This window comes from Chironomus tepperi, unplaced genomic scaffold (genome assembly GCF_022539635.2).
Source record: "Chironomus tepperi strain 1889 unplaced genomic scaffold, CSIRO-AGI_Ctep_v1 contig_408, whole genome shotgun sequence".
In the NCBI taxonomy this organism is placed as follows: domain Eukaryota; kingdom Metazoa; phylum Arthropoda; class Insecta; order Diptera; family Chironomidae; genus Chironomus; species Chironomus tepperi.
The window spans coordinates 276,398-287,280 of NW_027226530.1; the positions used below are offsets into that span (position 1 = coordinate 276,398).

The 10,883-nt window shown below is 33.4% G+C and overlaps 1 protein-coding gene across 1 annotated transcript; it reads left to right on the forward strand.

The window, feature by feature from the left end:
• Window positions 1–378: 378 nt before the first annotated feature.
• Cdk12 (Cyclin-dependent kinase 12) lies at window positions 379–5,529 on the forward strand. Its single transcript, XM_070648627.1, has 7 exons — window positions 379–1,617; window positions 2,416–2,623; window positions 2,688–3,490; window positions 3,551–3,953; window positions 4,011–4,133; window positions 4,205–4,549; window positions 4,614–5,529. The coding sequence occupies exons 1-7, from the start codon at window positions 873–875 to the stop codon at window positions 4,777–4,779; spliced, it is 2,793 nt and encodes a 930-aa protein (XP_070504728.1). The 5' UTR covers window positions 379–872; the 3' UTR covers window positions 4,780–5,529.
• The last annotated feature ends 5,354 nt before the right edge of the window (window positions 5,530–10,883 follow it).

The following is a 10,883-nucleotide window of genomic DNA, read 5'->3' on the forward strand; positions in this document are numbered from 1 at the left end:
CAAAAAGTTATACAACTTCTAGAAAAGAAAAAAAGTATGAATTTTTAAAAATTTTTTTTTTTTTCATTTTAAAATTCCAAATTTAAATTTTTACATTCTAAAATCTCAATTAAAGTTTTCATCAAAATAACCTTAATTTGAATTATTTACAAAAATAAGTTTGCACAATTTTTAGAAACTTCATTTCAAAAATTCTCAAAACTTTCTTTAACGGTCAAAAAAAATTCAAACTTTTCATTTGGACATTTTCAGCACTTTGCAGTGTCAAACTACTTCATTCAATATTGTAAGCTCACACAATCATCATCTCCTAAATACACGCCTGTCCGCACCTGCACACAATAATATATTCAGCACAATTCAGCCATTCCTGCCAATTCTAATAAGAATTGAAAAGCAAACTCACTTTTTTTTGAAAATCAAAGAGAAAAAAAAAAACTTTTTTCATTTTTTGCGATCACAAAAACGTTTTTGAGTTTGATAAAATTTAAGAAACTTTATGTCCACAACGGTCAAACTTTATCGACTACTATATAGCTCAATAGATTCACTTTAAACTCTTTACTATCATTTAAGAACCTGAATTTATTTTCTAAAAAAAAGTTTGTCAATTTCGTGTAAAAAGTGAATTAGAATTTGATTAAATAAACCGCAATTGAGTGATTAAAAGTGACCGGGCCATAATAACAGTGACAATGAACATAATTGAGTGAAAAAATTGTGATCCAGTGTGGAAAATTCTAGTAAAAAGTGTCAAAAAGTAAATTTATTTTGTTGTTGTTTTTTTGGTATCCACACAAAAAAAAAATTCATTTCTAAAATCGCGTGGAAGTCAACAAAGATAAAAACTTGGTTCCTGCATGTGATGCTGAATGGCAAGCATCCACATGGAGAAAAATTCAAAACACTCGAAGAAGCTACGAAAGCCATCAAAATCGTCACCGTCGCATCAACATAAACTCGTTGAATATTCGGATGTGTCAAGTAATGAATTATCAGCACCAGAGGCCGGTGAATTACCATCGGATGGATTGTCAATCGTTAGTGATGATGAGATATCAACGATTGGTAATAATAATAATATTTATGAGCCAATTGATGACGATGATGAGGATCTTGACAAGTTAATGGATGAGGATGATGACGAGATTTATAATAGTGAGACATACAGTGACACAACGTCTGCAAAGAAGCGCAAAAAGTCAAAGAAAAAGTCTAAGAAATTAAAGAAATCAAAAAAGAGAAAAAGACGACGAAAATCAAGCGATACAATTGAGGAGATATCCGACGATGATGCAATTCTGGATGAAGTTGATCACTCGAAAAAGATTGATGATGGATTTACGCCACCACTCGACCAAATCTCATATACACCAAAAAGAAAATTCAATAGCTATACACCAATATCGCGTGGTGGTACGCCTCAGTCAATCAATATTAGTCCAGAAAGTCCATTGTCTGATATTCCTCCAACTGGACCGAGTAAAAGAAATGACTATCGATCACCTCATACACCACCCATGCCAATTAAATCATCGAAACATGATCGAAGTGTAGGACTTAGTGTTGATGAACGTATTGTACATGGCTCAGGAAGACATTCGTCATTATCGTCAAGTAAGTTAACTATTTTATTAAATTTTATGGATATGAGGTCAATGTCCTTGGATATATTTAAATTTTTTATGGTTTATCCTGAATTGTGCAAGATCTATACTGCAAATTATATCTTAAAATACTATAAACTATACTACAGATCTGAAAATGTATTTCTAGTCGGCTAATCGATCCAAAATCCGGTACCAGACAGTTGTGTCTCAGGCATAGTGCCTATTGATATATTTTTTGTTGAATATCACAGAATCGAATTTAAACCGAATCCATGATCGATTAACTGATTTGTATTAATTGGGTATCATACCATACTGGAACAGACTTAAATTATGTTAAGTATTACTATATTGTAAAAATGGATCGAAATCAACCGTCATGATGGCCGTATATCAATATTTTTAATTTCTGCTCTGGACTACGGCCTTCCTCTTAAAAATAATTATTTCAGTTAATAATGTAAATAAGCTTGCACATCCTGCGTTCTAGATGCTCAGACATGTACTTTTGGGCTTACTTACTTCATTGGTCATACAAATTAATTGTGCAATACATTCTAGTTTGGGGCTTATTCCTATGCTTAATGTTTGTAATTGAATGAACATTCAATTTAATTCAACTAAAATAGCATGCAATTTTATGAAGATGTACAAGTCACATGATTTCTTATCAGATTTTAGTCCATGTCCAAGAATAATTCTCATAACAACCATCTATAGAAATCTTAAAAAATTTAAATTAATTACGTTATAACATTTCCAATAACAACAATTGTTATATTAACTATGAATCATTACATTTTAGGCACATCCCAAAAAGGAACAATATCATCAGCAACAAAGAGACGACACGTATCACCCGAAAGATCATCATCATATCGCAAAAGAACAAGAAGCCGAGAACGGTCGCCTTATGAATACGAGCCTGGTAGTAGAAGGCGTCGTGATAGAGAACGATCATCACCTTATAGTAGTAGCCTTAGGAAAAGACATGAGAGAAGACGAAGATCAAAGTGAGTAGTCAATGATATTCAATCCATGTTCCTTAAAACTGACCAAATATCTTAATTCTTGTAGATCATCATCAACACCACCACGTAAACGGCGTCACAGAACCCGTTCACCACCATCACGCTATCATCGCACTCCATCACCGCCACCACGCCGAACATCATCACGTTCACCGTCGCCTTCATTACTCGCCAAAGTTATGCCGAAAAAGTCAATCAATATCAACGACACGTCATTATTTGCGGAACTAGTTAAAGGCAGTAAACTCAAGCGCGATAAAGTACTGAAAGAGATTCTCTCGGAAACAAATACAAATACAAATAATAATATTGATACAGCAACAGGAAAGACAGAACCGCCACCATTAATGAATAACACAAATGGTGATCTCAAGGACATTCCAGTTCCACCGGCGAATGGAATTCCAATGGCATCGACTGAAATTCACGAGGTGGATAGTGTCATAAAGAATCAACAGCAACCGCCATTACCACCATTACCAAGTGAAGCACCAGCTGTGATAAGAAAGGTGACAGAACTTCCAATGCCGCCTGGTGTGATTGTGCCAATGGATATTAAAACACCATCACCGCCTAAGGATGCACCAATGGCTGGACCGTCAAAGAAAGTAAAACTTACGGAATTGCCAATGCCACCAACAGTTCCAGGAACTGAGGATCTCAGTGATGATGAAAATGATGCGTCTATTGCACAGAGGGGACAGAAAATTAGGGGCAATGGTACGACAAATTCTGCTGCCAAACTACTTCGGCCAAAGATAATTAATAGGAGGTTATCAGATGGACCAGAAGGCAATTGGGGTGAGAGATGTGTTGAAGTGTTCCAGATAATTGCGCAGATTGGTGAAGGTAGGATTCAAGTCGATGACAATAATTTTACACAATTCTAATATTTGCTAATTATTTCAGGTACATACGGACAAGTGTATAAAGCATGTGACATAATTACAAAAGAAGTTGTTGCCCTAAAGAAAGTTCGTCTCGAGAACGAGAAGGAAGGCTTTCCAATCACAGCCGTACGCGAGATAAAAATTCTTCGTCAACTCAATCATAAAAACATAGTTAAACTACGCGAAATAGTAACTGATAAGCAGGAAGCCATAGACTTTTGTAAAGACCGCGGTGCCTTCTATCTTGTATTTGAATATATGGAACATGATTTAATGGGATTATTAGAAAATGAGCAAGTTGAGTTTAAGGAGATTCATATTGCATCGATTATGAAGCAGTTGCTTAGGGCGCTCAAATATTGTCATGAGAAGAATTTCCTTCATCGTGATATTAAGGGTAGCAATATTCTTATGAATAATCGGTAAGTTCTAATTTACCATATTTAGTACTTTGGTATTAATGATTTGATTAATTTCAGTGGAGAAGTAAAACTCGCAGATTTTGGTCTTGCACGTGATGCTGAAGATCGTGAACGACCATATACTAATAAAGTTATCACATTATGGTTCCGACCGCCAGAATTGTTGCTGGGTGAAGAGAAGTAAGTACTCACTATTAAGTTGCCTATAACCATAAACACCTTAATCTAACCAAACTTCATCATCTTTCTAGGTACGGCCCATCAATCGATATCTGGTCTGTCGGATGTATCCTAGGTGAATTATTTGCAAAGAAAACACTGTTCCAAGGAAGTTCAGAGCCGCTACAATTAGAAATTATTTCACGCCTTTGTGGATCACCGACACCGGCTGTATGGCCAAATGTCATTAAGCTACCGCACTTTAATTCACTACAGCCTAAGAAACAGTATCGTCGTAGACTGAGAGAAGAGTTTGCTTATATGCCTGACTCTGCGTTGGAATTATTTGATAAAATGCTCACTTTAGATCCAGAAAGGAGAATTACTGCTGAGGATGCACTCAAGAGTCAATGGCTGAAGAATATTGAACCTGAAACGTGAGTTGATGACTTTTTGAAAATTTTGAGCTTTTACTTAATTTTTGCTTCCAATTTATTTTAGTCTTCCACCACCCGACCTTCCAACATCTCAAGACTGTCATGAGCTAACAAGTAAGCGACGTCGTAGAGAATTGCGTGAACAGCAAGCAGCAGCACTACAAAGTATGCCACAAAAGGCATCAATTCCTGCAATTAAATTATCAAGCATTGACTTAGGTCCGCCTTAGGTACTTTTTCAGCTATTTTCAACAGCACCACGTTGCTCAGTCGTTTTAGTTTTTAGATGAAATAAATTGAATTTTTTTTTTGAGTTTTGTATGATTGGGGTTAGTTGTTGGATGCTTGGTTGGGACTGATGAGGTAATGACGTCACCTATGGTTGCCTAAAGACAAGCTAAAGCACTAACCCTAATTAAATTATTGTAATTAATTAAAAATTATTTGTTAAAAAAAAACATTTCATTGACTTAGTTACAAAAAATGAAATTGTAAATGAATGAATGAATGAAGTTTCTTCCTGTCACTATATCCTAAGCAAGTCTCAATAATAACAATTTTTTTTAAATATTGCTATGAATTATCAATTGTTTTGTTAAAAGTTATTGCAAACTAGCTAGTGACAGATGGGATGGATACTTCACTAATGTTTAATTTACAACTTTAATAGCAAGGGCGTATTCAGGAATAGGGAGTTGCCCTTGTTTACTAGATTCTGATTTAGTGACTTATCTTGTATCTAAATCCCAAAAAACACTTCCAATTATTTTTTTCTCTCTATCAATTTTATTTTAATTATTATTTTTTGAAAAGAATAAAAAAAACTCTTCAATTCATCTTATGATCCCAACATACACACATAAAAACAAACACAAATTAATAAAAAAAAAAAATAATTTAGTTAGTAAATATGAAAAGTAAAAAAAAATGAGGGAGATACAAAAAAAAATTAAATAATTTTGTGAATAGAAAATTTAAAATAAAAAAAAAAATCTGAAAAAGAAAAATGGATAAATATTGTGAAAAAAATGAGAAATAATTTCCTCTTCTTAACATTCATTGTAGTCTTTTGTTAATGAAACAAACAAAAAAAGTTATAAAGAGAATGAAAAATACAGAAAAAATTAATGAAAAAAATTAATGAATTTATTATTAATTTCGTAAAATTTTTTTAAATTTTAACAATAATTTAACAATTTTACAGTATAATTTTCTCATTGATCCAGGTCTGGATCAGCCATTTACTCTGCAGCAACTGGACAGACTCTTCCGTTAACATCCTTAATTCTTGCATAGTGAACGGTTGTCTCAGTTTGACAGAGATTGACCCCTCTTGCAATTTTAGCAAATCCATTTTCACCCCATGATAGATCCCAGCTGTTCTTGATCAGCCTGAAATTAAATGATCAATGAAGTATGAAAAATTATGATTATTTTAAATTCTTACCAATAATCTCCGAATCTAGCGTCAGTTCCATATCCAACAATTGTAACTATAGAAAATTATTGTTAGAAATTATTATGAAATAATTGATAATTTAGCTCAGTTCATTTATTGCGTAACGACTTTTTGTCGAGCCTGCTTTTCCCCGGAACTTAATCCTTCTCACCCTACCCTCAAAGCGTTACGTAATAAGTGAATAACTCCGTATCAACTTACTTGCATGGTTAACATTTCTACAACAGTTTATAACGTTAAATACACCAGAACTGTAATGCTGGAAGTTACTGTCAGCACAAATAGTAATTGAAACTGGTCCGTAAGATGAAACAAGTTTCCTATAAAATTAAATTAATTAGCAAATTTTAGAATTGGAATTCGACTGACTTGATTTGATACTTACTTAATATAGTCAGCATTTCCATTGCTAAAATCATGGAATAGTGGAGCGTCAACGAATCCAATAGCCTCTCTTTTATGGTTTGAGCAAGTTCCTGGTCCATCAAGGTATGGATATTTGTTTTCTGGAATGATTCCTCCTTCCATTGTCCATTTCAATGCGTAGCTAGAAATTGTTTATAATTTATGATAAAATGCAATTAATAGATTATAGAACTAGAGCATTCACTACTTACTATGGCCATCCACCATCACATCCAAAACAGTATTCATGAGCACAGTCAACCATTGATTGAACTGCTACAGATTCTTGTGAAATTTGACATTTTCTCAATTGTCCTTCTAAGACAGCAGCACTTGACCATGCCCAGCAACATCCACATCTATATTGAAATCCAACTGGTCCAACTAAGCCTTCTTGTCTATAATCGACAAATGCTCTTGCTGGTGGTAATGCAGTTAGTGGACTTGATTTCGTTGCTACTTGAGGAAGATTCTTCATAAGCATCGTATCACGCATTTCCTGTTTTGTTAAGTCAGATAAGCGATTTAATGCACGCTTGAATGTCTCTTTACCAAGATTAAAAAGCTTATTATGTTGGTGATTTTCACGGAAATTGTGAATCAAATGAATTGTTCTGCAGAATTTTTCCCTAACTGTTCCGTAAGTTTTGTTGTGAGTAACAGTCCATTCGAAAAACTCTTGCAATTCACGAAGAGATGGTGGAGGAAGAAGGGTACAATTATGAGCATTGTAGAACTTTGTCTTTAAAATTTTCATGCCATTTTTGATTTTGTCAGCAAGGTTTTCATTGTTGCTTTCTGCTGATGATGAGTTGGAATCTGAATTTGATTCTGAGTCGGAGGATGATGAGCTAGAACTGTCAGCAGGTGTGTCAGATCGGACCATTTGAGAGGCAAAATTTGAATTTCTGCGATCGCTTTGAGCACTTGCAAGTGCTAGCACTAAAAATATTAAGTATATAACCTCAAATTATGATAAAGTTTAGTCATATCTCAAAAGACACAGATGGCAAGCATGACTCTGGCATTGTGTTGGATTTAGTAAATTCTTGCATAACTTCTAAATCATACAAACCTGTAGACACTATTTTAAGCCTTTTTTAAGCCATGAAGCTATCAAGTACAATATACTTACATAAAACTGCACCAAATATAATAAGAACCTTCATCTTTGCTTTCAAATGATTTGATGCTAAACAAATGAATGATAAGCTACTGTAGCTTATGCTCACTATTTATACTAATCTCTTATCTCCTGAAAAATTAATTTCTCCTACATCAAGCTGATTAATTACAATGTAATCAAAGGAGAAAGGGAATATGCAAGGCATGCCGTTTTGGGTTCAAAATCCAATGTTTCAATGACGTTAAGAAAATGTTTTGAATTAATTTATTATATAATGAGTGCAATCGTGCATTTATCAATTGAGTTGAGTGTCCTTGAGCGACAATCTATGTATGCATTGAAAACAGGGTTAGATTGCTAAGTTCAGCGTTTCCTGATGTCTCGGATTTGAGGTTACATAGCAATTCTTCGAAGTCTTGTTCTGGAGAACCCTTAGCTGGATTAACTGTAGATTGCACCTTATAATGTTCACAATTTGAGCTGTGAAGGCAAAAAACCATCTGAAAAGTAGATCCAAAACAATAAATACACGAGACATTAGCTTAACTTTTTCTTTATTTTAAAGATCTGGTGTATCCTTTTAATACAACGGACACACTTTACCCTTCACATCTTTAACTTGAGCGTATTGAATTTGAGATTCAATGAGGCAAAGATTTTTACCCATTGCAATTTTAGCGAATCCTTTATCACCCCAACTTGGACCCCAACTATTTTTGATAATCCTAATTTAAAAAAAATCAAACATATTATTTGCTCTATAGCTTTAAATGAAGTCTTACCAATAATCTCCAAACTTGACATCTGATCCATATCCAACGATAGCTACTGTGTGTTGAACTGTTTTGCAACAGGTTTGAACATCATATATACCCGATGAATATTGTAACAAAGTTTTATCTAAACAAATACTTGCTGATACTGGTCCTATGGCTGACACAACCTGTCTGTAAATTTATAATTTTCAATTAATTTTTAATAATCGACAAAATTCATTGCTGAAGCTTACTTAATAAATGAAGCATTTCCATTTACAGAACTAAAATCAAAGTTATATGGGGTGTCAACATAAGCAACGATATCAGCCTTGTTGTAGTTGCATTTTCCCTGTGCATCTAGGTATGGATACTTAGTAGCTGGAAAGATACCTCCAGTGATTTGCCATTTAAAAGCATAGCTACAAAATATATAAAATTAAATAAATTTATATTAAAATAATATCACACTGCTTACAATGCCCATCCAGAGGTACATCCATAAACTCCAACTGTTGGACAGTCAATCATAGCTTGAGTCGAGATTGATTTATTGAAAATTCCACATTTAATCAATTGTCCTTCTAAAGCAGCTGCACCAGACCATGCATAGCAACTTCCACATTTAATTTGACGTCCAGCGGGTGTGACTAAGCCTTCTTGTCTCCAATCAGTGCAACCTCTTGCTGGTGGTAAGGCTGGTAAAGTGGCTGGTGCTTGACGAACTTGGGTTTGTGGCTTGATATCCTTCATGATGAAATTTTCAAGCTTTTCATCATGTGATAAATCAGAGTATTGGGTCAAATCACGTTTGTATGATTCTTTGCCTTGTTCGAAGAGTTCATTGTGTGCCTTAATTTCTCTCATGTGATAGACAACTCGTACCAATTTACAGACTTTTGCTTGCGGTGTTTTGTAGACTTTGTTGTGTTTGTCACTCCATTCATAGAAGTCATTGATTTCTTGGAGTGTTGGGGATGGTGTCAATGTACATTCCTTGGGATCATATGTATTGACATCATTGTCTGGTTCTGTGAATGATTGAATTTCATCTGATTTTGGCGCATTGCTTTCTGGTGTTTCACTTTGTTCAAGTGGCGCAATTGGGTCTTCAGATTGACAACTGGCACTTCCAATAAATAGAATCACAAAGATGCTGAACAACTTCATATTTTAAGCTTTTTGTATTAATTACTAAACGATAAATTGTCAACTGATGATCAAGTCAGAATTTTCGGGTCTTTATATACTCGATAGAAAATGCATTTGTGGGATACAGTGACCTGATTTTTAAGTTTAATCTTTAACTAAGTTAAATAAATATATTGAAATGAAACAATTTTGACTTAAAAACTATACAAAAAACTTGTGTAAATACAAATTTTAATTTTTAATACTAACGTTCTATAATGTTGATACAAATGGATCTGTTTTGTACAGTGTTATGAAATTCGTGCTTAAAGTAAAATAAACATAAAAACTTAATATTTAATAATAAAATTATGAAATATTTTAAAGTTTAAATAAAATTGCCCCAGAATTTATCTACGTAAAACATCTTCGTTTTCAAGTGCGTATAAGCTATTGTTTTTGGTCGTTATTTGCGTTTACTGGAACGGTAAAATGCATTTAATTTCAGATATTTTAAATGAAGCCAAAATTAGTATACTAATAATATCCCAAAAAGCACAAATTGTTTATTCGATCAAAGATCCGACCACGAACCGTCGTAACTCTGACTAGGTGCGAGATTCGTTTTACAATCGGTTTAGATCCAGCATCATGTCTGAGTCATGCCGGCCTGTGGCAGGATTTTGGATCGATTAGCCGAACTGTGTTATTCTTTAAAAACTTTAACTTTATGCGATTAATTATTAAAGTTTGGAATTAAACAATTAATAAAATTATTCAAAACGTCTTGCTGACAAATAAATCAAACATCAAAAAATTAAATTTATTTTTTCTTTTTTTCAATTTTCATTAAATATTTGCTATTTGAATTGTATAATACTAATGTTTTAGTAATACTCAAAACAATAACGCATCCGATGTGAATCCAAACTCAAACGGATAGACAATAGAATGAAATAAATCAAAAAATGACTCGTTTATGCGTATAATAAATTACAAAGATTTTGTTCAGTTAGAGCTCGAGAGCTTTTATTTCTTTACAAACTACAAATATTGATCTATCCTAGCGAATGCTTACTGTTTGCATCTTGCTAAAATGCAAGTGTCAGCAAAACGCTGATAAAATTCATGCTGTTCGTAGCGCAATCTAACGACGAGATGCTCACAGTATATGAGCGCATAAAATGCTAATCAATATTATGCTGATGAATAAAGCTGAAAAATGATGACAGACAATTTCCTAGAATTATTTTCAAAATCGGAAGTCCATTATATTATGTCGACTATTCCACACAAATTGAGATTATTTAAAAAAATAAGAACAAGAATTATTAACATTTTCAATATTCATAGTTTATTAAAAATTGTTTAATCAAAATTTATTACATTCAACAAAAATCTTAAAAACTAAATAATTCCAATCTATATCCAGTAAAAAGTGTCAAATACAGTTTTAAA

Coding starts and splice junctions, on each gene's coding strand:
- Cdk12 (XM_070648627.1), top strand. CDS start 873: ATGGCAAGCATCCACATGGAGAAAAATTCAAAACACTCGAAGAAGCTA. Junction 2,624..2,687: donor GAGAGAAGACGAAGATCAAA/GTGAGTAGTCAA, acceptor TAATTCTTGTAG/ATCATCATCAACACCACCAC. Junction 3,954..4,010: donor AATATTCTTATGAATAATCG/GTAAGTTCTAAT, acceptor GATTAATTTCAG/TGGAGAAGTAAAACTCGCAG.